At 43.2% G+C, this 24,975-nt stretch overlaps 1 protein-coding gene across 1 annotated transcript in view; it reads right to left on the bottom strand.

Moving 5' to 3' along the window:
• The window catches only part of NOTCH2 (notch receptor 2), a 131,068-nt gene extending 106,443 nt beyond the window's left edge, over positions 1 to 24,625 (bottom strand). The window contains exons 1-2 of the mRNA XM_077823724.1: positions 24,493 to 24,625; positions 3,544 to 3,625 (exon numbers count right to left, since the gene is read on the bottom strand). Of these exons, the coding sequence (XP_077679850.1) occupies positions 3,544 to 3,625; positions 24,493 to 24,568 (158 nt within the window). The 5' untranslated portion in view covers positions 24,569 to 24,625. The remainder of the gene's footprint in view (positions 1 to 3,543; positions 3,626 to 24,492) is intronic.
• Between the last annotated feature and the right edge of the window lie 350 nt (positions 24,626 to 24,975).

Here is a 24,975-nt window from a genome sequence, read left to right as displayed (position 1 = left end):
CTATTGCCTTTCTTCTTTCTGGGAAAAGTCCACTGCAGGCCCTAAATCTTCCCCTACTCCCAGCCTTAACAAGTTAGTCTGATAACACACTGGAACAAACAACTCTGTGGAGAGAAGAAAGAGGAAGACAGCCTCTCATTAACTTATTGCCAAACAGAGGAAGTACTGCAGCAAACTCAGAAAACACAACCAAGTGGGAGGGGTGGGGATTTAGCTAACTAGTGAGTGACACTGGAGAGCTCACAGTCAGCCCACTTGCCCTGGTCTGAAAGCTCAGCTTCCTGAACACAATGTTTCTACTCTTGCAGCTATAAAAATATTTCAGAAAATAGTTTAGGTTGCCCCAGCAGATGGGAAGTTCCCCTATTAAAAGTTCCCCATAGTTATTGCAAAGGAAAACAGGATGCTAACAGCCAACATGGAAATTCCACCTTAAAGGACTGAGTTTGAGTTTTCTGTTACATTTCCTTCCTCTCTGCAAAAAACAAACCATTCAACCAGAACTGGAAATTTGGTGCAAGGTCATACAGGTGTCAGAACTTGCACGGCATGTCTTCAGTTTTCATTGGTGCCTTTAGAAGGATTGAGCTGTGAGACTGGGAGTAAGGAACGATTGGGCCTGCATTAGACTTTTACCAGAAAAGAAGGCAGGCAGCAGCAAGAGTTACAAACACCTCTAAATCATACATTTTTGTCAAACGATTAAAGCTACCACCAGCCAGAAGTATTGCCAGCAATCGTAGCTTTAAATTACTTGGGTGTCCCTCTTGACACATATGCTTGACAGTGAAGTGAGCAACAGTTGGATTTAGTAGAACAACCAACAGCGTCAAAATCTTAAATGAGAAATTTAAAGTAGCTAAGTTACCAGGTGTATTGAAAACTGTCATATAGTCAAGAACACGATAGGACTATATCAAGATGGAGACGTTTGTAACAAGGTACAACAGGGACCAGTGTTGGAATCAGTTTTATTTAACACCTTTATTATGATCTACACACCTCGACAGACACCTGATTAATAAATTTACAAGTGGTGCTGATTGGGAGCAATTGCAACACCAGTCACAAGACAGAAACAAAGTTATTTAACAGATAAGGAGAGAAAGTAAGCTTTAGCTTTAAAAAATGTCACTCATACATCTAGGGCAAATAATCGAAAGCATGGAAAGAGAGGTGAAAGTAAGCCGGTACGCCCCAGTACGGCATACCGGCAAGAGCCAGTGCACCGTACTGGGGCAGCCCGGTTTCCCCAGGGGGCAATTTAAAGGGCCTGGGGCTCCATGGGGCTCCCAGCAGTGGCTGGAGCCCCAGGCCCTTTAAATTGCCTCCAGAGCCCCGCTGCTGGAGCCCTGGGGTAGCGGCGGTGGGGTTCCAACAGCTATTTAAAGGGCCCGGGGCTCCCCTGCTTCTACCGCCCCGGCCCTTTAAATAGCCTCCGGAGCCCTGCCGCCTCTACTCCAGGGCTCCAGAGGCTATTTAAAGGACCAGGGCGGTAGAAGCAGGGGAGCCCCAGGCCCTTTAAATAGCTATCGGAGCCCCAGGCTGCTGCTGCTGCTACCCCGGTGGGGGAGGGGGAGCACTTATTTTACAGGGTGGGCTGGGGCTGGCTCTGACCCCCCCCTCAGCCCCTCCCCTTCTGCCTTAGGCCCTGCCCCTTCCGGGGGCCAGAGCTGGCCCCAGCGTACCGGTAAATCACTCAACTTACTTTCACCCTTGGATGGAAAGGAGAAACTTGGAAAGCAATAAGGGTGAAAAACCTAAGAGGCGATAGAGGACAGCAAGTGTTAGCATGCAGTGCATAATGGCTGCAAAAAAACCCCCATCAATTTGTAACTGAAAAGGCATCCCAGTATAGGGAGATTAGGATTTTCCCTCTACACATCTCAGGTGCAATTTCACAAAATACCGCTTTCAGTTTTGGGCACCCTATCAGAAGAAAGATACTGACAAGTTGACGGGACTTTAGAGATGGGTTACAAACATTCAGGGGCAGGAGGGACTGATTTATGAAGAAAATGTTGAAAAGAGCTAAATACGAATAGCTGGTTACTTAGCCAGCCTAAGTAGGTGGGATGAAATCTACAAATATTTGAAGAATGTAAGCACCAAGAAGAGAGGATTTCAATGTGCTACAAAATGGTACTACTAACATTAATGAAGTAAGCAAGGCTTGAAAAATCCATTTACCACAGGCAAATGGGAAGCTGACTTTAGCAAATGAGGATGACCAACACCATCAACTGCTGCAGAGGTGAAGCTTGCTTTTAAAAAATGTCCATCCTTGTAGTTGCAAAGTTAACCTACCAAAAGTGAGTTGTGTTCAAACAGGTACAATGTCATTTTCCAGAAACTACAGATGGCTCCAGTGCACCTGTTGCAGTTTTGAGATTTTCCATACAGCAGCAAAAAGCAAAGTCACATTTATAACAAGGCTGCATGAATTTGCCAGGAAACCAACCCTATGAGCTAGGAAATACTAGGTGGGTTCCTGTGACCCAGTGCTGAATGGGGCTTTTTACTCCCACTCAGATAAAGAGGTGACAGAACCTATGGTGGTTGGCACCAGAGTTCAGAGGAACCCTGCAAATAGCTAAGTTTGGCCTGGATTTTGAGCTGTGAGTTCCTTTTGTAAATAAAGCCAAGCTGCTGGAAGAGGAGTGAGTTCTCACTTGCTACAAGTTACAGATGTTTTGGAGCAGGATAGGGAAATCTGCCCATAAGGTTCATCACTTTCACAGCCTCTATTCCTAACTTAATGTAAAGAAGTCAAACTATCAAGGCCCAGTCTAAGAACCTGGACAAAAACTAACAGGTTTTTAAGTTAAACCTTAAGTTAAGGGTAAACTGTTAGCCAGAAAGTCCCAAGCTACGCTTTAGAACAGTGGTCCCCAAACAGTGGGGCACGCCCTGGAGGAACGTTCAGGAGCGTGTATAGCAGGGCCTGGGCCAGCTCCCATGGCGGGGTGTGGAGGGAGCGCCACTCAGTCCTGCTCCACCCCAGCCCAGCTCTGCCCCCAGCCCAGCTCTGCCCTGGCTCCTCTCTGCCCCCAGCCCAGATCTGCCTTTATTCCCTGTCCGGCTCCAGGCCAGATCTGCCTCTAGCCCCAGTTCTGCCCCCAGCCCAACGTCCTCTGCTGAGCCAACTGTGGAGTAATGGGGAGGAGGGGCACGGCCAGATTCATAATTGGTAAGGGGGCAGGGGGAGATAGGAAAAGTTTGGGCACCATGGCTTTAGAGACATGCATCACCCAAGTATGAGGACACATTCAGACAGTGCTCAAAGGAGAACCAGAGTAATGCAAGGAACTATTTTCAAGAGCTCGGTAACAAGTCTTGCCATCTCTAATCTCTGTTTTTCTGTTCTTCCACAGGTACACAGCCTACAATCCAAAGGCAACCATGGGTTTAAAGATTCTTCATGTCAATCAAAAATTCACACTAAGCCTGAACCTGGCCACAGCCTTTGGGTTGTTTTCTTTATGTGTTAGAACTGGATTGAAAAGCAGAGGAGAGGACAGGATTAAAGTAAAGCTTACTTACTTGCAGTATCCTGTGCCATTGCGATAGGAGATGCATTTTCCTTCATTGATACAAGGTTTAAAATCATCTAGGCACTGTAAAGCTGAAAGAAAAGCAATGGAGAGTTAAGCCAGTAATCATCATACATCATAGCAGTATTAAAACACTGAAGTGTTTAATATTTAAAACTTCAAAAGTAGCCCAAGGGATTGCAAAAAGAATCAAATTCACAATGCTTGCGTAGTGGAGCAACATAGGGGGAACTAAAAACATCTAGTTTCTCTTAACAGACAGACTTTCAAAACAAAGCACAGTAACTTTAGCAAACAACAAAGACAGTAGCATTACTTCAAAGTATAGGACACAGTGGTTTCAAACTTTACACCTTGGGTTTGGAGCCACCCTTAAATAAAACAGCTCCTGATGAACTTTCTACTTAGAATATCCTGCACCACACTCTTTTTCCATCCCTTCTTTCCAATCTCTAGGGACATATGCATTAAAAGAGAGGCATATGTTCCTCTGTTCCTCAATATCTCACATACATTTGCTACTCTCCAAATTAATCCAGAAATTGCTAAAACATCACAGTTAATGTGGCAATTATGATTGATCAGAAGATTATGGCTGGGAGATAAACAGGAGCAGATTAGCTCTTAAGAAACAAAGATTTGTATAACAGAATCTACATACTGAGAAGGAAAGACATTCTGTAGACTGAATTTAGAGACTTTTTAGCGAGGCATCAAGCATGGTCTAGTGCAGGTATCTCAAACTCAAATCACCACGAGGGCCACATAAGGACTAGTACATTGGCCTGAGGGCCGCATCACTGAAACCTTTTCATACAATAATACAAAAGCATAGTAAAAAATGAAGAGTAATATAGTATGATATTAAAAGTCAATGTATTAACTTTTTTAAACTGTAATGTGAAGAGGGGTTTTAATAAAATATAAACACCTGTAACTATTCCTTACGTGGTCAGTAACACTGATGACGATCAACATAGCTGCAATGGCAGGAACTTTTAAAAGTACCTATGCATACAGAATACATTGCCACTTTTAACAAAAATTCTTCCCAACTACTCACAGCAAAGAATCATACATGCTGAACTTCATACCTCAGGCTACTCGTCTAGTCCCTGAGGCTCCGCCCCTGCCCCGCCTCTTCCCACCCCAATTCCAACCCCTTCCCCAAATCCTCGCCCCAGCACCGCCTCCTCCCTTGAGCGCGCCGCATCCCCCCTCCCGCTAGGGAGGGGGGAGGAGGGAGCTTGGCTGCTGGTGGAGTAGGCGACTATGGCGGGCCACAGGAAATAACTCCACAGGCTGCCTGCGGACCGTGTGTTTGAGACCCCTGGTCTAGTGGATAAGGCACTAACAGAATAAGGAGACCTAGGTTCTACTCCTGGTTTTGTCACTTGCCTGCTAGATGGTCTTGAACAAGTCACTCCACCTCTGTGCCTTTTTTACCCCCACTTGTCCCCAAGACCTTTGTCTGCAGTGTCTATTTAGACTGTCAGCTTAAGGATACTGTGTGTTTGTAAAGCACTAAACATCATTGATCTTGGTTGAGGCCTCTAGGAGCTTCAGTAATATATTGCCCCGTCTCGCACTGCTATTCTAATCTACAGACCCATGTGTTCCACATGCTGCAGGACAGGCAGCCCCTTATTTCAGTTTTGCTTTTGTTGATTTGTATCAAATCCTGAACATTTAACTTCAGCTTCTGTATTTGGATTACTTGTTGTTGAGTGAAGCAGACACCTATATTCAGGAGTAATTTGATAAAACAGAAGTGGAGGGGGAGTCCTTGTCCAACCAGCCCTTAGGGTCTGAATTCTGGACACGAATTTCTCCAACAAGGAACGGAGCTACTGGGCTGCCCCAGACACAAAGCAACAGAGGCAGAGGTATCAGGCCTACTAAAGTTTCTCAGCATCCAGTTCCAGTTACATCTGCAAACCAGACAAACTCAGAAAGGACTGCAGTTACTATATCAGGCTTGAAATGTTATTTCTCAACAATCCTTGAGCGTGTAAATAATTCATATACCCTATGAGGTGTGTAGGAACACTGTACACTTGCAGCCCCAAGAAAATAAAATAAAATTAAGTCCAATATCTAAAGCTACAGCAATTCTATTCCTCACAAAATGTGAATGCCTGTTTCTTATTAACTTGATTTCAGAAAATGAGGCACTTAGAGACAGTACAGCCTCTGCTCAGTAGTCAGGAAATGAACAAAATTCCTCTCTGAGCCCCTTACGATAACCTATTAGGTCAGGGTTACTAGGCAACAAGAGCTTTAACACAGATTTACAACAATTATTTTCCAGCAACTGTCAAAAAAGTTCAGTCCGATTACAATTTGCACCCATGACCTACTCTTCCTCCAATTACCAGCAACATCCATAGCTCCTACATAGTAAATGGCCACATAACCCACACCCCACAGTTATATTTACAACTGTATCTCTAATATTACTGGTGCAGCAGCCTAACTGCTCCCACAGCAAATGTTAAGTTTGGGCCAGTATGGTTTTTAATTGTAAAGGGTCTGGGCATTTAAGATTTAGCAACTTCACCCTCTACGGTCCTCCATTATCCCCTGAGTAGGACAAGAAATAAAGTGACCATTAGCAAATATTAATGGACTGGCCCCAGGAGACAGAGGTGTGTGTTCATCATGTGTCTCTACCTCAGAGTGCTTGAATTTTCAACCTACCCACACGAGAAGGCCAAGACAATGACAACCAGAAGATTTGGTTTATTTCTTCTTCACCAGTACTTGCAAACAGATTTCCACATTCACTTTGAAGCCTTGTCACTACAATGAAAACTGACTATTTGACTTTTTGTAACCCACTCAAAAGTGTAACTAACATTTGGCCACCAATATAGACTTAACTTTCAATAGCATCTTGGCATGGCCAAGAATAAGGAAATAAGAGCTTGACTGCATTCAGCTTTTCTATAAAGACCCTGCAGACCCGTGAAGCAAAGTAGAGCAGCACAGGCAAAGAAGAGTAGATTCTTACAGTAGGAAGAAGTATGTGCAGCCTCTGTCCCAGTTTATCAGCCCAAAGACTGGTACAGAAGGAAAATGATTAAGTCCCTCTGTTTTCTCAACAAAATAGCATCACCTTGAACTGCTGCCTAGCAGATCATTAAACCACTGAGGGTTATGTTGTCAGATTCAATAGTTGTACAAATTGGACAGTACAAATCAAGCATTTAACTGTAGTACATGATAGTGCATGATAACCCAATACTCACTAAACAGAAGTGAAAGCGACTACTTTGTGTACTTCCTTCAGCTTGGACAATTAAAATAGACTATACAAAAAGATTAAACAAAAACAATCAAATGTAAATAAGATTAAAATTGTTCCAATTACATTACAAATATCTAAAATTATTGAAAGAGGTACTCAATTAAAAAGCTAAAATAATTTAACCTGAAAACATTCTTTTAAATGCACAAGGGAAATTAGAGTCTATGGCTCCCCTAGCAAAATTAGCTTCTTCTCTGTGCAAGCACTGCTAAAATTACCATGAAATGCAGGAAGACAATTTAAATAATGAACACAAAGAAATAAGCAACTTCAGTTACTTTGTTTACATCAAAAGCCATATCTAGGCTACCTTACCAAGCTATGCACAAGAGTCAGAAAATAAAAGTAAAGCTTCCAATAAACATTATATTAAGGTTATGCTAAACATTGAGTTAACTGAAAATTTACTGTATGCTCAACATGAAGGAAGAGGGTATTACTGGAAAGACAAAATAGACTGACCAGACCTTTCTTCTAAAGTTGCACACGGACCAAGTGGATCAAACAAGGTTTTTGAGTCATGTTGTCACTGATTCTTACCCCTTGTCTCACAAGATCCCTCCTGCCTTCATTAATCATTAGGTTAGTATATAACTGATCTGCCTCTTCAGCCTGAAAGAGCTTGCAACTTATCCAAGGAGGCTGCTATGACTTCATCTACTTTTCTTTTGTCAGAAAATCTGTTTTCTTAGAGTACATCTTCATGGCAGCATTCACTTGGGTGATAGGCGGCTGGGTGTGAGCAGCCACAGTACAAAGCCACATCTGAATTACTGTGTCCTCACTGGTGCTGTGCTTACCCCTGTGTGTTGCTAGGACTGCCGGGCACATCCCTAAGAGAATTAGAGTATGGCTATTAAGGGAAGGCTTTCAGCGGGCATCTAAATGCCATACTTGGAGACAACTGAAAAGGCACTCATAGCTGGCTGAAACAGAGGTATCATGATGGGGTAATAAGATCAATAAACTCATAAGAACAGCCATACAGTGTCAGACCAATGGTCCAAATAGCCCACTATCCTGTCTTCCGACAGTGGCCAATGCCAGCTACTTCAGAGGGAATAAACAGAACAGGTAATCATCAAGTGATCCATCCCCTATTGCCCATTCCCAGCTTCTGGCAAACAGAGGCTAAGGATACTTCAGAGCCTGGTTTGCATCCCTGCCCATCCTGGCTAATAGCCATTGATGGACCTAGTCTCCATGAACTTATTTAGCTCTTTTTTGAGCCCTGTTATACTCTTGGCCTTCACAACATCCTCTGGCAAAGAGCTCCACAGGCTGACTATAGATTAAAAAAGGGACAAGTCAAATACAAACATAAAATGTAAAAGAGTAGTGAAATGTAAAACTGTTAAAGATTGCTGAATTCAGGCAATCAAAATCTTTATGCGTCCAACTATAAGGCACCTTGGGGGAAATTATAGAATATGTTGAGGCTATCATGGCAAGGTTAACTCAGGAATAGTTGATAGACATAGAAAGACCAATAAAGAAAGGTGGTCACAGAAGCTATTAAAATCAAAGCCAACACAAAAATCCCAGGACAAGAGTGGTTTTCAGTAGAGTTTTATATGATGACAGATATTAGATATCACTACAGGTAAGCCAACCATGCTAATGATTTCTTAGAGTAAGGAAACTCCCACTATAATGAAAGATGGTATAAGAAATAACAACAAAGCTGCAAAGACAAACTACTACACATGATTCATTTAAACCAATTTTGGTTCTTAATGTACAAAATATTTTCAAAGACTGGCCAGAATAGAAACAGTCCTGCCTCAATTAATACACACTGATCAAACAGGTTTCATCCATAACATACAACTGAGTGATAACAGACAAGTCATAAGAGTAATTCATGATAGGCAGAACGGAACAACCCAAATAAAGGTCTGCTGTTAACCTTAGATGCTGAGGTGTCCTTTGATAAAGTAGAGTGGCCTTTCCTAGAAACATTGTTATCAAGGATGAGTTCTGGAAGCAATATGAAGACATGGATAAATATGACTCCCCTTCTACTGGGACAAAAGTTAATAGGGTACACTCCCAAGAACTCGAACTACAAACAGGAACCAGACAACGCTATCCTCCTTCTTTATGGAACTCCTGGCACAAAGTATATGGCAGAATAGCAGCATAACAGGGGTTAACAATTAATAAAACAGAACATAAAATTGTGCTGCATGCAGACAATGTGATACTAATAGTTTCCAATTTTAGTGCCACCTATGGCTTACATTCTGAAAAATTAATGAATTAAGGGATATATCAGGCTATACAATTATTATACACACACACACACACACACACACAGATAGAAGAATCTATGATGAGAAAGCTACAAGATGTATTTGAGTTTGTTATCTAAACAAAATATTTAATAGTCAATCTCTCTCCTATCCTCAATCAGCATATGAATTTTTCCTTACATTATTTCAATCTGAAAAATATACATGTCTTGGATACATACCAGCCATTACAATTAATTATGCCATAATGAAATTTCCCACTTAAGGCTCTAACCAATATGGATACCAAAAAGAACGTGAGTAACGATAATAAATATCTCCCTCTTGTCTAGTGTTTTTCATCAGCAGATCTCTAAGCACTTCACAAAGGAGATCAGTAACATTATTACATTTATAGATAGGGAAACTAAGGCACAGAGAGAAGACGACACCTGCCCAAGGTCATCCAGCAGGCAGAGACAAAAATAGACCCTCGGTCTTCTAAGTCCCAGGCCACACTGCTGCTTTGTATGGTCCAATAAGTTACCCAGAAAAAAACAAGAAAAAACTCTATAGACCCACTCGAAGAGAGACTGGCAGTACCAAATTTATTAAAATACCATTGAACAGCTAAATTAAAGTTATCAGCGTTGTACCATGGTGACCCCAGTAAACATGGGGTGGAAATCAAACAGGACTTTAAAAATAAATGTAGTGCATTGATTTTTTACCTGAGAAATAGAGACTAACACAAAAAGAAAAATATCCACGTCCCATGGTGACAACTGTGGATACGGAATTTGATATAAACAGGTAGACCCTGCCGTCCCCACTTACAGCCATCAGAAACAATCTAGAATTTCAAGGATTATGTAATCCAATAGATAATAAATAGGAGGGAAAAGGGTACACACAACCATCAGAGAGCTATTCTATAATAAAATTATGGATATTAATACCATTGAAGAACTCATGGGGAATATTATTATACCAGTCTGGGCTTATTTGTTACTAAGGCATTACATGAAATTCTATTTAGGAAGCCCAAGTTTCAGGAGACCATTAGCAAGGATAGAAACACTGATTTTGGGAAAAGACCTCTGAAACGGCCTGGGATAACACAAAAGGTATAATGCTGGTTATCTCCACATGGTATAAGGAAAAATTACTGATGGATCTAGAACAGTGGTTTTCAACCTTTGGTCCACGGACAACTGGTTGTTCACAGACTATGCCTAGGATTTCCAAAGGGGTCCATGCCTCCATTTGAAAATTTTTAGGGGTCTGCAAATGAAAAAAGGTTGAAAACCTCTGATCTAGAAGATAAGACTACCTCTACAGAAAAATGGAAAGAGCATCTAAAATAAATATCACTTTGGAAGAAAGGGAAAATATCTGGAGAAAGGATCAATACCTTATCTATTTGTGTATACAAAATATTTTACCAATGGTACATCACTCCATTTAAGTTAAGGAAAATATATAAAAAAGGAGCCAAATGCTGAAAAAGATATGAACGAATGGGACCTCTCTGCATAAAGGGTGGGAATGCCCTAAAATTTAGAGAAAAAAACAGAAATAGAATTTAAGTTAACTAGTTAGGCTATCCACAAAACCCATGGTAAATCTATCAGATTACAGTACAAAGAAGAGTATTGACTCTGGGAAGGACCCATCGATAAACAGAATTATTACTAGCAGCCAGATGGTGAGATAGTTCACTTTTGGAAAAGGACAGCTCCTCCAACAGTAGTGGCATGGAGAAATAAAGTACAGAAAATTCTTTTAATGAGAAAATGATAGCCTTATATCAGGATGAAGTCGATTTTATAATTACTGGTTACCATTTTGGGAATCTGAATAAGCAAAATACAGGTAAGGTGTTGCCAAAATGCAAATGAGTCTTTAAAGGCAGCAGACATTGGTTATGATAAGATTTGTTAATACTTGTATGAAAAGTTCATGTATGTTAATAATGACAATAAAAAGTTTTTGAAGAGGGGAAGGCCTTTTAAATCAAACTGATTAAACTTTGTTTTGCTTCTGTAGAGACTTATTTAACTTCAGTGATTAAAAAAGGATTAATTCACTCAAAACGTTAAATATTCCACATCTTCAAATAAGGTATTAAGAGCTCACAACGTCCCCTAGACCTCCCACTAATCCTCCAACAAAACCAGGAAGATTAGACTTTATACTCCTGATAGTTCTATGGAAAAACAAGCAGAATGCTAATTAAGAAGCCATTCCAGGCATTTTTATACCCTAAAGCAATAAAAAGACCACAAGCCCAGTATTTTCAAATTTTTTCATCTCACTTAACATAGCAGAATGCGACTTCCTCCCACTGTGTTGATCTTCCATGCTTCTTATGTTACTGTGGGTGTAAGGTTTTAACACCTTTAGATATATCCACAGCTTATCTAGCTAAGACCAAGAGGAAACCATGAATCAGACAAGAGAAGTACTCAGATCCTTGCATGGAAATTTGTAAAGCCCCAGCAACTTTCTTCACTATAGGTGGTTTGAACAGAAGGATAAACTAAAGATCCTCAGCAGGGCACTAAGTCCTCATTTCTAGAGAAAGCTACTATGGTGAGATTCTGTACATGGGAAAAAAAAGCTTGCAATACAAGACACTCCCAAGGTATAAGCTTCCACAACACTGGAGAAAACTCCATGAAACTAACTGTTCTCAGATATGTTGAAACCACTGCCCATGGACATCAGGAGCAATATCTCACAGTGAAGTTTCCTCTACACTGTTCATCCCCTTGATCACTATCAGGCTTCAGCAAGTTCATCTGGATGTCCTTACAAAGAGCAATACTATTCCCGCACCCACACCAACATTACATGAGACTGATCAATAAGGAAGGGGTGTAGCTACAGGTGGGCTGGAATTAGCACCGAGGCCCACCCAATCCGAGCCTGAGGTATGTCGGAGGCATACTCATGCTAGCTCAATGAAAAAAATAAAACAGAATACAGCCACGGAAGTGGTAGGAGGGACTGGTCACCATAAGTCCATGCCCGTTTGAGACACTGGGTACATACCTGGGGTAGCTAGCCTCGCCTGCTGCTCATGATGCCTTGGCTACACGTCTGTTTTTAGGCACTGGCCCAAGCAAAGCTAGTGCAGTTACATCTATGCAAGCTCGGAATCAAACCCCCAGCTTGAATGTAACCAGACTTTATTGGTATGTCGACACCACGTTCATGCTTCCAACTGCAATAGATGGACTTGAACTAGCATGCTAAAATAGCTGGCCCTGAGTCCAGGTAGGTTTGTACTTGGTGGTTAGTTAAAGTATAGCTAGTGAGTGTCTGTTTAGTTCAGCTGGTAAGCAGAAGCATGCTCCCAGCTGCAGCACAGACATACCCCAGGGCTCCCTTCCCATCCCAGGACTCTCCCTTGGTCGACGAGCCTGGCTGGGCTGAGGGGGGCTCCACAGTGCGACTGGCAGAGAAGATGCAGAGCCAGGGCAGGAAGGAGCCTCTATCTGACTTCAGGGACAAGGACAGATGGACAATTCCTACCCACAGGCATTGGGGTTGGCGGGGAGGGGCGCAGCATCCATTTATCAGTAAAGTGCGAGGTGAAGACTGGCTGGGGCTTTGGTCTCCAACCCTCCAACAGGGCAGGGATTTATGGTGGGGAAGGCATTTCCCAGCTGGCTACAGGCACAGCAACACAGCCCAGGGCACTTCCCTTCCCCGTCCTCTCTCTACCCACCTTTCTCTCCCCAACCCCTGGCCACCTTCCCAGACCCACCCATGGCTACACCCTGGGGCAAACAGGAGACACACACCCCACCATGAAGGAAAGTGGAAATTCAGTCTCCAAACCTGCAGGCTTGCCCTGAGGACAGATCATTGTCCAGCCACCGTAAGTTGAGCCCACCCTATCTACACCCTTGCAGTAAGGTACTGAAAGACCATGAGTCCAGTGTAAATACTCTGATGACATTCAGCTGTGAGTTTCCTTCATCAATGCAGCCCATGCCATCACCATAATTTTTCCAAGCACTAGGAAGGTCAGTGAAGAGCAGCTGGCTCAAACGGAACATGGGAAAGACAGAAATGTTACCAGAGAGCGGTAAGAAATTTGAGGAACACGAGAGAACATCAATTCTTCCTTGAACCAAGGAATCCGAACAGTGCTCCTCAAGGTAGCCCTGGGACCCTGCTGGATTTCCCACTGCTCTGAGGCACTCATTGCATTAGAGGCAAGGAACACTTTCTACCATCTGGAGTGTGTTGAGCAGCAAAACTACAGCTGCAGAACACCTTATTAGCGGAGATCAGACAGAGACCAGCCTTGCCCATGTTTAAGTAAAAAGCAAGGTTTACCTCTTTGATAAAAAAGGCATTTGTGACGTTGTACTCCATATGTTTATGGAAATATGCTTATGAGTGTAACTATAATGTAACTGGAATATGCTTTATGCAAAAAGTCTCTTGTAAGGTATCATTACAAAGCTTCTGATCTACTGAGTGTGTTCATACTATTTGTATCAATGTATCATTCTTGTATCTAAAACTAGAAATATGAAGCATTACTCTGAGGTCCTATTGTAATTATGCAACGTGTGGGCCATTAATGGTGGCTTGGGATCTTGATGGCTCTCATTAACTAGAACAACTGGTTGTAAATGGCTCTGTTTACTTGTAAGCCTCCCTGTGTTGTGAGAGCCAGGCCGGAAAGAATGGAGGCTTGGGGTCTCACAGGACATGTGACCATGTTACCCGGTACTGAAATCCATCTTAAACCTGGTGCTTTTCCATTTAGAAGGAGGGGTGGGGAACCAGAGACACAAAAGATTCCCACCTTGTGCCAAAGCTATAAAAGGGGGTGGAACAGAACAAAGGGGGCTGCAGTCATGAGAAATCCTCTAGTTACCACCTGAGCTGGAACTAACAAGAACTGTAGCAGGGGAAAGGATTGGGCCCAGACGAAGAAGGAGTCTGGTCTGTGAAAGAAGCTTATTGGAACGTCTCTGAGGGTGAGATTTACCTGTATTCAGTTTCTTAAAATGTATTAGGCTTAGACTTGCGTGTTTTGTTTTATTTTGCTTGGTAACTTATTTTGTTCTGTCTGTTATTACTTGAAACAACTTAAATCCTACTTTTTATACTTAATAAAATCCCTTTTGTTTATTAGTAAACCCAGAGTAAGTGATTAATACCTGGGGGAGCAAACAGTTGTGCATATCTCTCTATCAATGTTATAGAGGGTGGACAATTTATGAGTTTACCCTGTATAAGCTTTATACAGAGTAAAACAGATTTATTTGGGGTTTGGATCCCATTGGGAACTGGGTGTCTGGATGCTGGAGATCGGTGACTTGCTGAGTAGTTTTTGGTTAAAGTCTGTAGCTTTGGGGGCGTGGACCAGACATGGGTCTGTGTTGCAGCAGACTAGCGTGTCTGGCTCAACAAGGCAGGGTTCTGGAGTCCCAAGCTGGCAGTGGAAAACAGGCTCAGAGGTAATTACAGCTCATCAGGTGACAGCCTCAAGGGGGTCCCTGTGACCGAACCCGTCACAACATTCTTGCAGTAACAGTAGCTTCCCAGGGTGACAAACTGGGGAGAACAAAGAAGAAAACAGCAAAAGAACAATCACGCATCCCAGGAACATGGGAAGTTGAGAGAAAATTGCCCTTTCTCCAATGTACAGTTACCAATGATAGTAGACATTTTACAAAAGCCTAAAATAGATTACGTAAAGGTTTGCCAACTGAAATGTTGAAAGAACTCCAGAGGGATGGAACAGTACAGAGCTGATGCCACAGACTTTCTAAAGAGAAGAGAGATAATTTAGAATTTTCAGGTGGCCTCTTAAAGAAAAATTCTTGACTTCATAGGAAAAGAGCAACAACACTATGGACTTTGCCTATAGTGCATCAAAGGCAAAATTGCTAAAGGACCTTTAAAAGAACCATACTGAGAAAAGAAAAGAACTTGCAGAGGCAGAAATCCTGGTTAGGCCTCATAGATTCAAGAGTCTAAGGGATGAACCTCTGACTACATCTAATGAAGCAAAGGCTTGTCCCACAAGCTCTCAGACTCAAGACCTTAGGTCCTGCAATAATCCCTCTTCAGCCTTCCTCTCAGTCAGAGCCTGGATAATCAGATGCTGGTGAAGACCTATCTTTTTGCCTTCCCAAGTGCAGAACTGGAGACTAATGCCCAAATTCCAGAACTGGAATTAAGGAATTTTTGTTCCCAATTCAGACAGTTCAGTCACTGCCCATGGCATCACTTTAATGATTAAGCTCAAATTAGATATTTTTCATTACTAATCAGAGTACTCATGCCTCATGAAAAACTCAGATCAGAAGAAATGTGATTTGGACCCAGACAGTCACTCCCTCAGTTGTATGAACGACAAACCCCAGAAAGAGCCCCTCCCAAGCCCCTTCCCCCTGCAGCAAAAAACACGTGTCCTAACAAAACACCATTCCTACCATCAGATGTAGAACTTCACAAAATGTCCTGCCTGGACCAGACTGAAACTAGGGACCTAGAGGTGAGGAACTCCATACCCAGATACCAATTCCATCATGCAGTCATCCTTAGATATTTTAGAATTTATATACCATGACTGAACTGTTAGGACAAGATTTGCTTTTATCATGATGACTGCTTCCCTGAATGGTTTCTTTTGTTAAGAATGCAACCCTTTATTAGCTATAAAGAATTAACTATAAAGGTAAAGTTAGAATACACAATGAACTAGGGAGTGAGTTATATGACTACGGTTTCTTTATCAATAGATCCTGTCCTATTGCTGTATCATCCTTACAGCCATTGCTTCCTGCATTCCCATAATTTTCAGACTGAAAGAAGTTCTTCTAATACACAAAGCCAAAACACTATTTAAAAACTTAACAACCAAAGTTACAACACAATGTATTTGGTTAAAACAGAAAAGCTTTAATAAAGTACCCTCATTTAGTAACTAACATTTTAGTTAATACAATTAAAGATCTAAAGAGAAACTGACGTCTCTATGGAAACTTTGAAAAACGTTTGATATAGAAATAATTATGCTTATGTTGTTCTCTCTAAAATTGTCTGTCATTCTTTAGTGCTAATGTTAAAAAGGATTTATAAGAGTTTCTACCCTTCCAGAAAGCATAATCTGATGCTTGTCATCAGCATTATTTCCATAACAACTACCAGTGATGTCGCACATATAGGACTAAGATATCCCGCATGGAAGAAATAGCAGAAGCTAATATACTACCGAGATACAAAGCTCCATTTTCATCCTTATACTCTTAGAGGGCATATGCTCTAGAAATAGAGTATTTTCCAAATAGAATGTTTGATTTTTTTCTGGAGATCTCAGAGGACTGTGTGTTAAGTATGACACAGTCATTGTTCCTTCCAGAGGGGCTTTGACAAGATGCTGCCCTCATGTTGACTTGACTCTAGTTGGCACGATGACCTTTGAATGAGCTCATAGAAACTAAGACTACGTAACTACAAAGGGCTTTTTAACATAGATGCTTTGAAAAGTAGGCTCCCGTTTTCCAGCCTGGGTGACATGCCCTGAGGAGGAGTGTGCAATGCCTCAAAGTTAATGGTCATCACTCCCCACATTCCTTAGATCCATGAATCCTAGCCAACAAGACAAACTTGAAATACAAGGGATTGAAGTGACATGCATCTAAAAATTATGTCCACTGGGTATTTTAGATAAAATTTCCTATTCCAAAAGAAACAAGTGTTCTAAACTCGACTGTTCTCCTTTCACTGCCTCATAACTTGATAAACAATGTACATCCAAATTCCAGCCTCTCAAGATCAATATAACTATGACAACATAGGTTACAGTGCAACACCTTTTAACAAGCAAATTCAGCAAGACCATTCACAAGACACAACTGTACTGCTCCCTTTCACAATATGAACATTTTTCTGAAAATAGGATGTTCCAATCCTATGCAACGTCTATGAAAGAAAAGTATCAGTTGATTTATAGTGTTAGTGATTTAAAGACAGCACAAATAAACTACAAAACTGATTAAGTTGACAAGAACTTCCTTATCTAACTAAAGAGATTCAAAAGCCAAAGGCCATCTTCCAAAAACAAGCATAACTTACCTCTTTAGCCTTCCCATGCCCCCTCCAAACTTATGTCAAGAGTTCAAGTCTTGGGATTGTTAGCAAGAGCATTCCAGCGGATATTAAATGCTTAGATGATGCATAATGAGAGAAAGGTATAAGGTAGCTAGGCTCAAATAATGAAGGGTTTTGTAAATCTAAATCATACCTTGAATTGCATCTGGAAATAAATGGATAGCTAATGAAGTCCACAAAAGTGCAAGGATACTACTTAGGCACACCACTCCTAAGTAAGCAGGCCACTAACTCCTGCAATAGCAGAAATTTCCAAATGCCTTCCAGAGAAGCCCCATGGAGAATGCATTGCAACAGTTCAATCTAGCAGTAACAAAGGTGTTGAGAACTGTAGCATGGTCTGCATCCAAGAGATAAGGATGCAATCTCCCACACAGGAAAAATAAAAATGCCTATGTTCGCCTATTACTTGCAGCTGTTTGATCAAAAAAGGCCCCCAAACTGTGAACATCAGTAACAATCATCAGATATATTCTCTCACTAGAAAGAGCAGATGTTCCTGACATCACCTCCATCTCCCAGAACCTACCATCACTTCAATCTTTTATAGATTGCGCTTCAGCTCAGCCACTCATTCAAGCAGGAAAAGCAAGTCACTACACCACCTGCATTGCATGAAAAGACAGAGCTGAGTAGTCCAGATCATAACATCTATTTCATTCTGCATTAAGCAAAAAGGCTGGCATCAGAAACTTGTGGCTCCTTGCACAAGAACCCTCAAGGCAGTTAAATACCCATCCAAAAATACTTTTTGAGTGGCTCCATTCTTTCCCCACAGTAGTTCCAATTACTTCACTCCCAAGGACCACAAGTGGGTCAACGTTAGAGTTGGTTGGGAATCTGACAAAAAAGCTGATTTGTCAAAACCGAAACATTTGCAGGAAAAGGTCAGTTTTGACAATTTTTTTACTCCATTTTTTTGAAAATTAAATTTTGAAATTGTCAAAACGTTTTGTTTGGACATATTCAAAAAAATCCTGATTATTTTTCAGTTCAAAATAGCTTTTCACTTTGAAGTTTAATAGTAAAAATAAAACACAGAAAACAGTTTATATCAAAGTGACCTGAACCAAAAAAAAATTTCAAATATTCGGTTTGTGAACATTTTTGAAATGTTGACTTTTCAGCCCAAGTTGGGAAAATTTGTACCTAGAAATTTTTCATAGGCTGGGAAAAGTATTTCTTGCCCAACACTGGTGAATATCATCTTATGACCAATGGTATCACTGAAAGATCAGCATCAACAACTAACCTTTATCTATCACTAGGAAGAGCTTCGACCAATAATGCAAGCTCAGTCTGCATACTACATCCAGATCTAAAACTGACTGAGAAATCTAGAAAGTCAGATGACATCAGATGATGCCAGAGTTATTTTTCCCCTCAGCCTTCTTCAACCTTTTCCAGACAGTGAGGTCTAGAGACAACAGTAGTTGGAGAAGTTTAGTGTCAAGAGAGTTTCTTAAGCAAAGGTGGAAGAATCATTAGTTTGAGCAAAGCCAGCATCTTGCAGCCCCACAAGGAGGCATTAGCTATCTCTGCAAATAATGGTCCCAACATCCACCACAGGTTTACAACCAAGGACACTGATCCTTTCAAGGCTGTAATCTCACCTCTCCAATCACTACTGAGAAAAACTGGCCAAAACATACTAAGGAAATAATTTTTTCCTCTGAACATAGCTCTACCATCATAGAGGAAGATAACCCAGTCCAAAATCAGACTAATCCTATCCACAAAGTAAATGGAACATTTCTCCCAGCAGGCAAGTGTTGACTGTTTCCAGGTGTGGGTAAAAAGAAAAGGAGTACATGTGGCACCTTAGAGACTAAGCAATTTATTTGAGCATAAGCTTTCGTGAGCTACAGCTCACTTCATCGGATGCATACTGTGGAAAGTGCAGAAGATCTTTTTATACACACAAAGCATGAAAAAATACCTCCCCCCACCCCACTCTCCTGCTGGTAATAGCTTATCTAAAGTGATCACTCTCCTTACAATGTGTATGATAATCAAGTTGGGCCATTTCCAGCACAAATGGAGGGGTGGGGGAGAGAAAACCTGGATTTGTGCTGGAAATGGCCCAACTTGATTATCATACACATTGTAAGGAGAGTGATCACTTTAGATAAGCTATTACCAGCAGGAGAGTGGGGTGGGGGGAGGTATTTTTTCATGCTTTGTGTGTATAAAAAGATCTTCTGCACTTTCCACAGTATGCATCCGATGAAGTGAGCTGTAGCTCACAAAAGCTTATGCTCAAATAAATTGGTTAGTCTCTAAGGTGCCACAAGTACTCCTTTTCTTTTTGCGAATACAGACTAACACGGCTGTTACTCTGAAACCTCTCAGGTGTGGGTAGTTTATATTAATCAGACTACTCAGGGCCCAAAAGTGAAGATGCAAATCTTCACTCTTCACCACACCGTGGCATAAAATTGCTCAAGTTCTCGCTTTCCATGCCACAACTGCTCAAACCCCAAGCACAATTTCCACCCCCAGTGTATTAATTTCTTCCGTCCACTTCTTTTGTCATGTCATCTGTACAACAAGGTCTTGCTTACAACGCTCCTGCTAATACATCCCAGAATGATGTTTGCTTTTTTGCAACAGTGTTACACTGTTGACTCATATCTAGCTTTGTGATCCACCATGACCCTCTGATTCCTTTCTGCAGTACTCCTTCCTAGACAGTCATTTCCCATTTAGTACGAGTGCAATTAATTGTTCCTTCCTAAGTGGAGTACTTTGCCTTTGTCCTTATTGAATTTTATTCTATTTTCTTCAGACCATTTCTCCAGTTTGTCCAGATCATCTTGAATTTTAATCCTATCCTCTAAAGCACTTGTAACCATTCCCAGCTTGGTATCGTCCTCAAACTTTATAAGTGTACGCTCTATGCCTTTATCAAAATCATTGATGAAGATATTGAACAGAACGGGACCCAGAACTGACCCCTGCAGCATAGGCACTGACTCCAGGGGTGCTCCGGGGCTGGAGCACCTATGGGGAAAATATAGTGGGTGCTCCAGCCCTGGGATCAGTGCCTCTCCCTCCCCTACAGCGCCTCTCACCTGCCAGCAGACCGCACTGATCAGCTCCTCCCCTCCGCCATGATCAGCTGTTCAGCAGTATGCAGGAGGCACTGGGGGCAGAGGGGGAGGAGCAGGGACAGGAAGAAGCGGGAGGCAGAACGGGGTAGGAATGGGCAGAGGCAGGAACAGATAGGTGGGGGTGAGAGACTGGGGGAAGGAGTGGAGTGGGGGCAGGGCCTGGGGCAGAGCAGGGATAGAGCATACCCCACCCCAGGAACAGAGGCAGTCAGCACCTTTGCCCTGCAGGACCCCACTTGACAAGAGCAATGGTCTTAAATTGCAGTAAGGGTGATCTAGGTTGGACATTAGGGAAAAACTGACCTGTCAGAGTTGTTAAGCACTGGAATAAATTGCCTAAGGAGGTTGTGGAAATCTCCATCATTGGAAATTTTTAAGAGCAGGTTAGACAAACGCCCACCAGGGATAGTCTAGATAATACTTAGTCCTGCCATGAGTGCAGGAGACTGGACTAAATGATCTCTCAAGGTCCCTTTCAGTCCTACGATTCTATGATTCTAAGGCAGGTATCGGCAACCTTTGGCATGTGGCCCGTCAGAGTAAGCCCCTGAAGGGCCAGGCCGGTTTGTTTACCTGCTGTGCTGTGTCTGCAGGTTTGGCCAACTGCAACTCCCACTGGCCCTGGTTGGCTGAACCAGGCCAATGGGGGCTGCAGGGAGCAGCACAGGCCAAGGGATGTGCTAGCCACCCTTCCAGCAGCCACCATTGGCCTGGGACGGTGAACCGCGGCCAGTGGGAGCTGCGATCGGCCGAACCTGTGGACGCAGCAGGTAAACAAACTGGCCCAGCCCACCAGGGGCTTTCCCTGGTGGGCCGCGGGCCAAAGGCTGCTGATCCCTGTTGTAAGGCAACCTGTGAGGATGGCATAAACGAATGAGAAATTTAGAATTCGTTGTATTGATAATAAAGAACAAAAGACTGATTAGTGTACTGAAGGCCATCAACAAATTAATCTACCAAAAAGATTGCTTCTCAGAGAGGTATGAAATCCAACAGCAACTGTCACTCTCAAGACAACGTGAGCTATATTCTCCGTCTGGACCAGAACACAGGTGCAACCTGACCTCTCCCAACAGTCTCAAGAAAGTAATAGTGAAATGATGAAAAAATAGTGTGATCTTCAGCTCTACAGACCTGTTCACATTATTCATACCTTAAATATTTACTAAACACATAGTTAAAAAGAGTCAAAGTAATTTTAAGAAGTCTGTGTGTCTCCAAGTAGCTAGAGCTACTGTCTCAATGTGCTGTAATATTTATACTGCTTACTATATTTTTCACTCCATGCATCTGATGAAGTGGGTTTTAGCCCACGAAAGCTTATGCCCAAATAAATTTGTTAGTCTCTAAGGTGCCACAAGGACTCCTCGTTGTTTTTGTCTCAATAGGGGCCTTCAATTTAATAACTGAAGAAACTGTGCTTCTCAAAACCTAGTTCTTTTTGCTCTAGTTTTTTCCTTTAGAAAGCAATGGAAATTACAGCATTTCAGTTGTTTTGTTTTTATTTTGCTAATTTATCAGGTTTTCTTATTTTTAGAGAACCTAACCATTTTCAACTGATTTTCCAATGTTTCCAAATTAAACTAAAGCTCAACCTTTAAATCATTCCTTTAAACAATATATGTTCAAAAAGCAGGGGCTTCCAGATTATTTATTCATTATGTGTTTAAGACACTTAGTGAAATGAAATTACTAGTCTTGTTACTCAAGAGTTTCCTTTAACAAGTTCAACATTCACAGTATTGTACACCAAGCTATGCTCTTAAATACTTTAGGTTTAACCTTATTGTGACATAGACATGCCCAGGCAGGTATATTACACCTGTGTCTAACCATCTTCTCGATAATTCGTCGTAGGGGGTTGTGCATGGTCTCTGCCAAAAACTAAGAACTAGCTGATTGTCATAGTTATTGCGCATTGTATGGGAAATATTTTAAGAGAGATGTAAAATGTGAACAATTCTGTTCCAAAACTGTATGAGATGAAGCATGTCACTTGAGGAGAGGTGGGTCTCAGAACTAACTCAATCAAGAGTTTCAGAGTAACAGCCGTGTTAGTTTGTATTCGCAAAAAGAAAAGGAGTACTTGTGGCACCTTAGAGACTAACCAATTTATTTGAGCATAAGCTTTCGTGAGCTGTAGCTCATGAAAGCTTATGCTCAAATAAATTGGTTAGTCTCTAAGGTGCCACAAGTACTCCTTTTCTTCAATCAAGAGTGAGAGCAGTCAACAACTTTCAACCTGATCTAACACAGCCCTGTATTTACAGGCTGGACCAAATGCAGACTTGAGCATTTACAAAGGAAAAAGAACCCCAAGATGAGACTGAATAAGGGATCCTCAGGGCTCAGCTGAAGTTAATGAAACACTCTGATTCTGAACAGGGACAAAAGTCTGGAACCGTATCAGAGACAAAGAAAAGGCACAAGACATTATCCATTACAGAGGCAACACTCTGCCAGCGTGAGTGTTTCCTGAAAAGTAGATCCCAACTCTCTAGATTGGACAAGTGCTGTAAGGACTGAACACTTGGAAGAAATACCTTATTAGATGGGAACAGAACTTGTTAAAAATTATAGGCTCGAGATTTGCATTTCATGTAAATCTTGTGTTTCCAATCCTTTTACTTATATCTATTTTGGATCTTTATCTTAGTGTTGTTAAATAAACTTCTATCTGGATTTATTATAGACATGACTTGCCTTGCACTAAAGAAAGTGTTGAACTGAGGTGAAGCTAGTGAACTGGGGGGCACTGCTTCCATGGAGGCAGTGGAATAGTGTACATTGTGCGGGTATCCGGAAGATAAGGAACTGGGCACTTGAGCGTATCAAGGTGGGACACGCTAATTACCAGCCACTAGAGCGAAAGAGTGGGATTCATGAAGCCTGGAGCATTTGTCCTCCCAGTGGTTGGCAGATTTGAGAGAATTTTTCCCATTGGGCACAGACAAGGTTGTCTCATGCTGTAAGCAGGTGGTAGTGATTCATCCTGCTTACACTCCCAATAGTGTCACAACTACAACACGCTAAACACACTAAAGTAAATGAGAACTGAGGGTGCTCAGCACCTCCCAGGACAAACTCCGCCAGAACTGGTTATCTTTGGCCCTCAAGTGGTACTCTGCTCTTCTTCAAGGAGCACCTTAAAGTCAAAATGATTATTTTAATTCCCTGTGTTGCTACCATGAACACCTTAAATTAACAATGGATTAAATTGTTTTAATGGAGCTTTCATTATTTACTCTGCACTTCCCTAGCCAAAATAAGAGACTAGAGTTTTTCCACTTTAGTTTCTGGTCAGATATGCTGCCTGGCTCTCATGCACTGGCATTAAGCAGTTGTGTTTGCTAAGTAAACACTACAGGGACCCAGCCTAGCATCCCAACACAAAGCTGCCCCTATTGATTTTTAGAGTTTCATTAACACATCCCTATTTGTATGGAGGCAGGCTGGCCGTCTTTCTCCCTGCCCCCAGTCTGAAGGGCTGGCAGAGGCAGTGGGTGCTCTCCTCTTTCCGTGAGCATCCCCGCAGGCAGGATGCGGGGACTAGCCTGGGGAGTTTCAGGGATGTTGGTGAAGCCCCATCATACAGTTTCCAGGCCTGGCAGCAACCCCTGGGGCAGGGAGGAGAAGAGGTCAGATTCCAAGGACACAAAGCAGGGGGCTCAAGATGATTGGGGAGGAGTGAGCTCCCCAGAGACCCCCAAACCAAAGAGACCCCAAAGCAATGGGACAAGATTGAGTCCCCCATAAAGACCGTCCCATAGCAGGGGGGCTACAAAACACCGGGCGGCGATAGTCCCTAGAGACCCCTGCACCAAAGGGACCCAAAGGCAATGGGGCTGACCCCCCACACTGAGGGGACCCCAGGACACTGGGGAAAGGCTGAGACCCCGCACCGAGGAGAACCCCAGACACTGGAGCAGGGACAGTCCGCTGGGGAGACCCCCACGCTGAGGGGACCCCAGGACACGAGGGCAGGGCAGAGAGACGCCCGCGCCGCGGAGCCCGGCACGGGACAGGCTCAGCCCCCACCACCAGAGACCCCCGTCCCCGGGCAGGGCAGGGCAGCCGCCCCGTCCCCTCAGCGCGCCCCCTAGCGGAGGCAGCCCCCGCCCCGCACTCACCCGCCGCCGGCTCCCCGCGGCTCAACAACAGCAGCAGCATCAGGAGCGCCCCGAGCGCCGGGCCCGGCTCCCGCATCGCCCCCCGAGCCCGCGCCGGAGCCCGCCCGGCAGCGAAGCGGCGGCTCGGGGCCGCGCGGAGGGATCTTTCAGCAGCGCCGCGCGGAGGAACTCGGCTTCGCAGGGACTGGCATTCGGCCCTCCCCCGCTTCCTGCGCGGTCGGGCGGCTCCGGCGGCGGGGATCGCGGCGCAGCCCGCCGGGAGCGGCCGCTAGGGGGCTCCGGGCCGGGAGTCGCAGACCCGTGGGCACCCGGCAGGGCGCCCTGTGTGGGGAACTAGACCCCCTCTCCAGCCACGGAGCCCTGTGGGGGAGCGGCGGGACCAGGCGACCCCCCCTCTTTCAGCCACGGGGCCCTGTGGGGGAGCGGCGGGACCAGGCGACCCCCCTTCCTTCAGCCACGGGGCCCTGTGGGGGGGACGGACCA

The sequence above is a fragment of the Eretmochelys imbricata genome, chromosome 8 (genome assembly GCF_965152235.1).
Source record: "Eretmochelys imbricata isolate rEreImb1 chromosome 8, rEreImb1.hap1, whole genome shotgun sequence".
NCBI lineage: Eukaryota > Metazoa > Chordata > Testudines > Cheloniidae > Eretmochelys > Eretmochelys imbricata.
The sequence above is the reverse complement of the archived record's forward strand: the minus strand, read 5'-3'. Positions and strand labels throughout refer to the sequence as shown.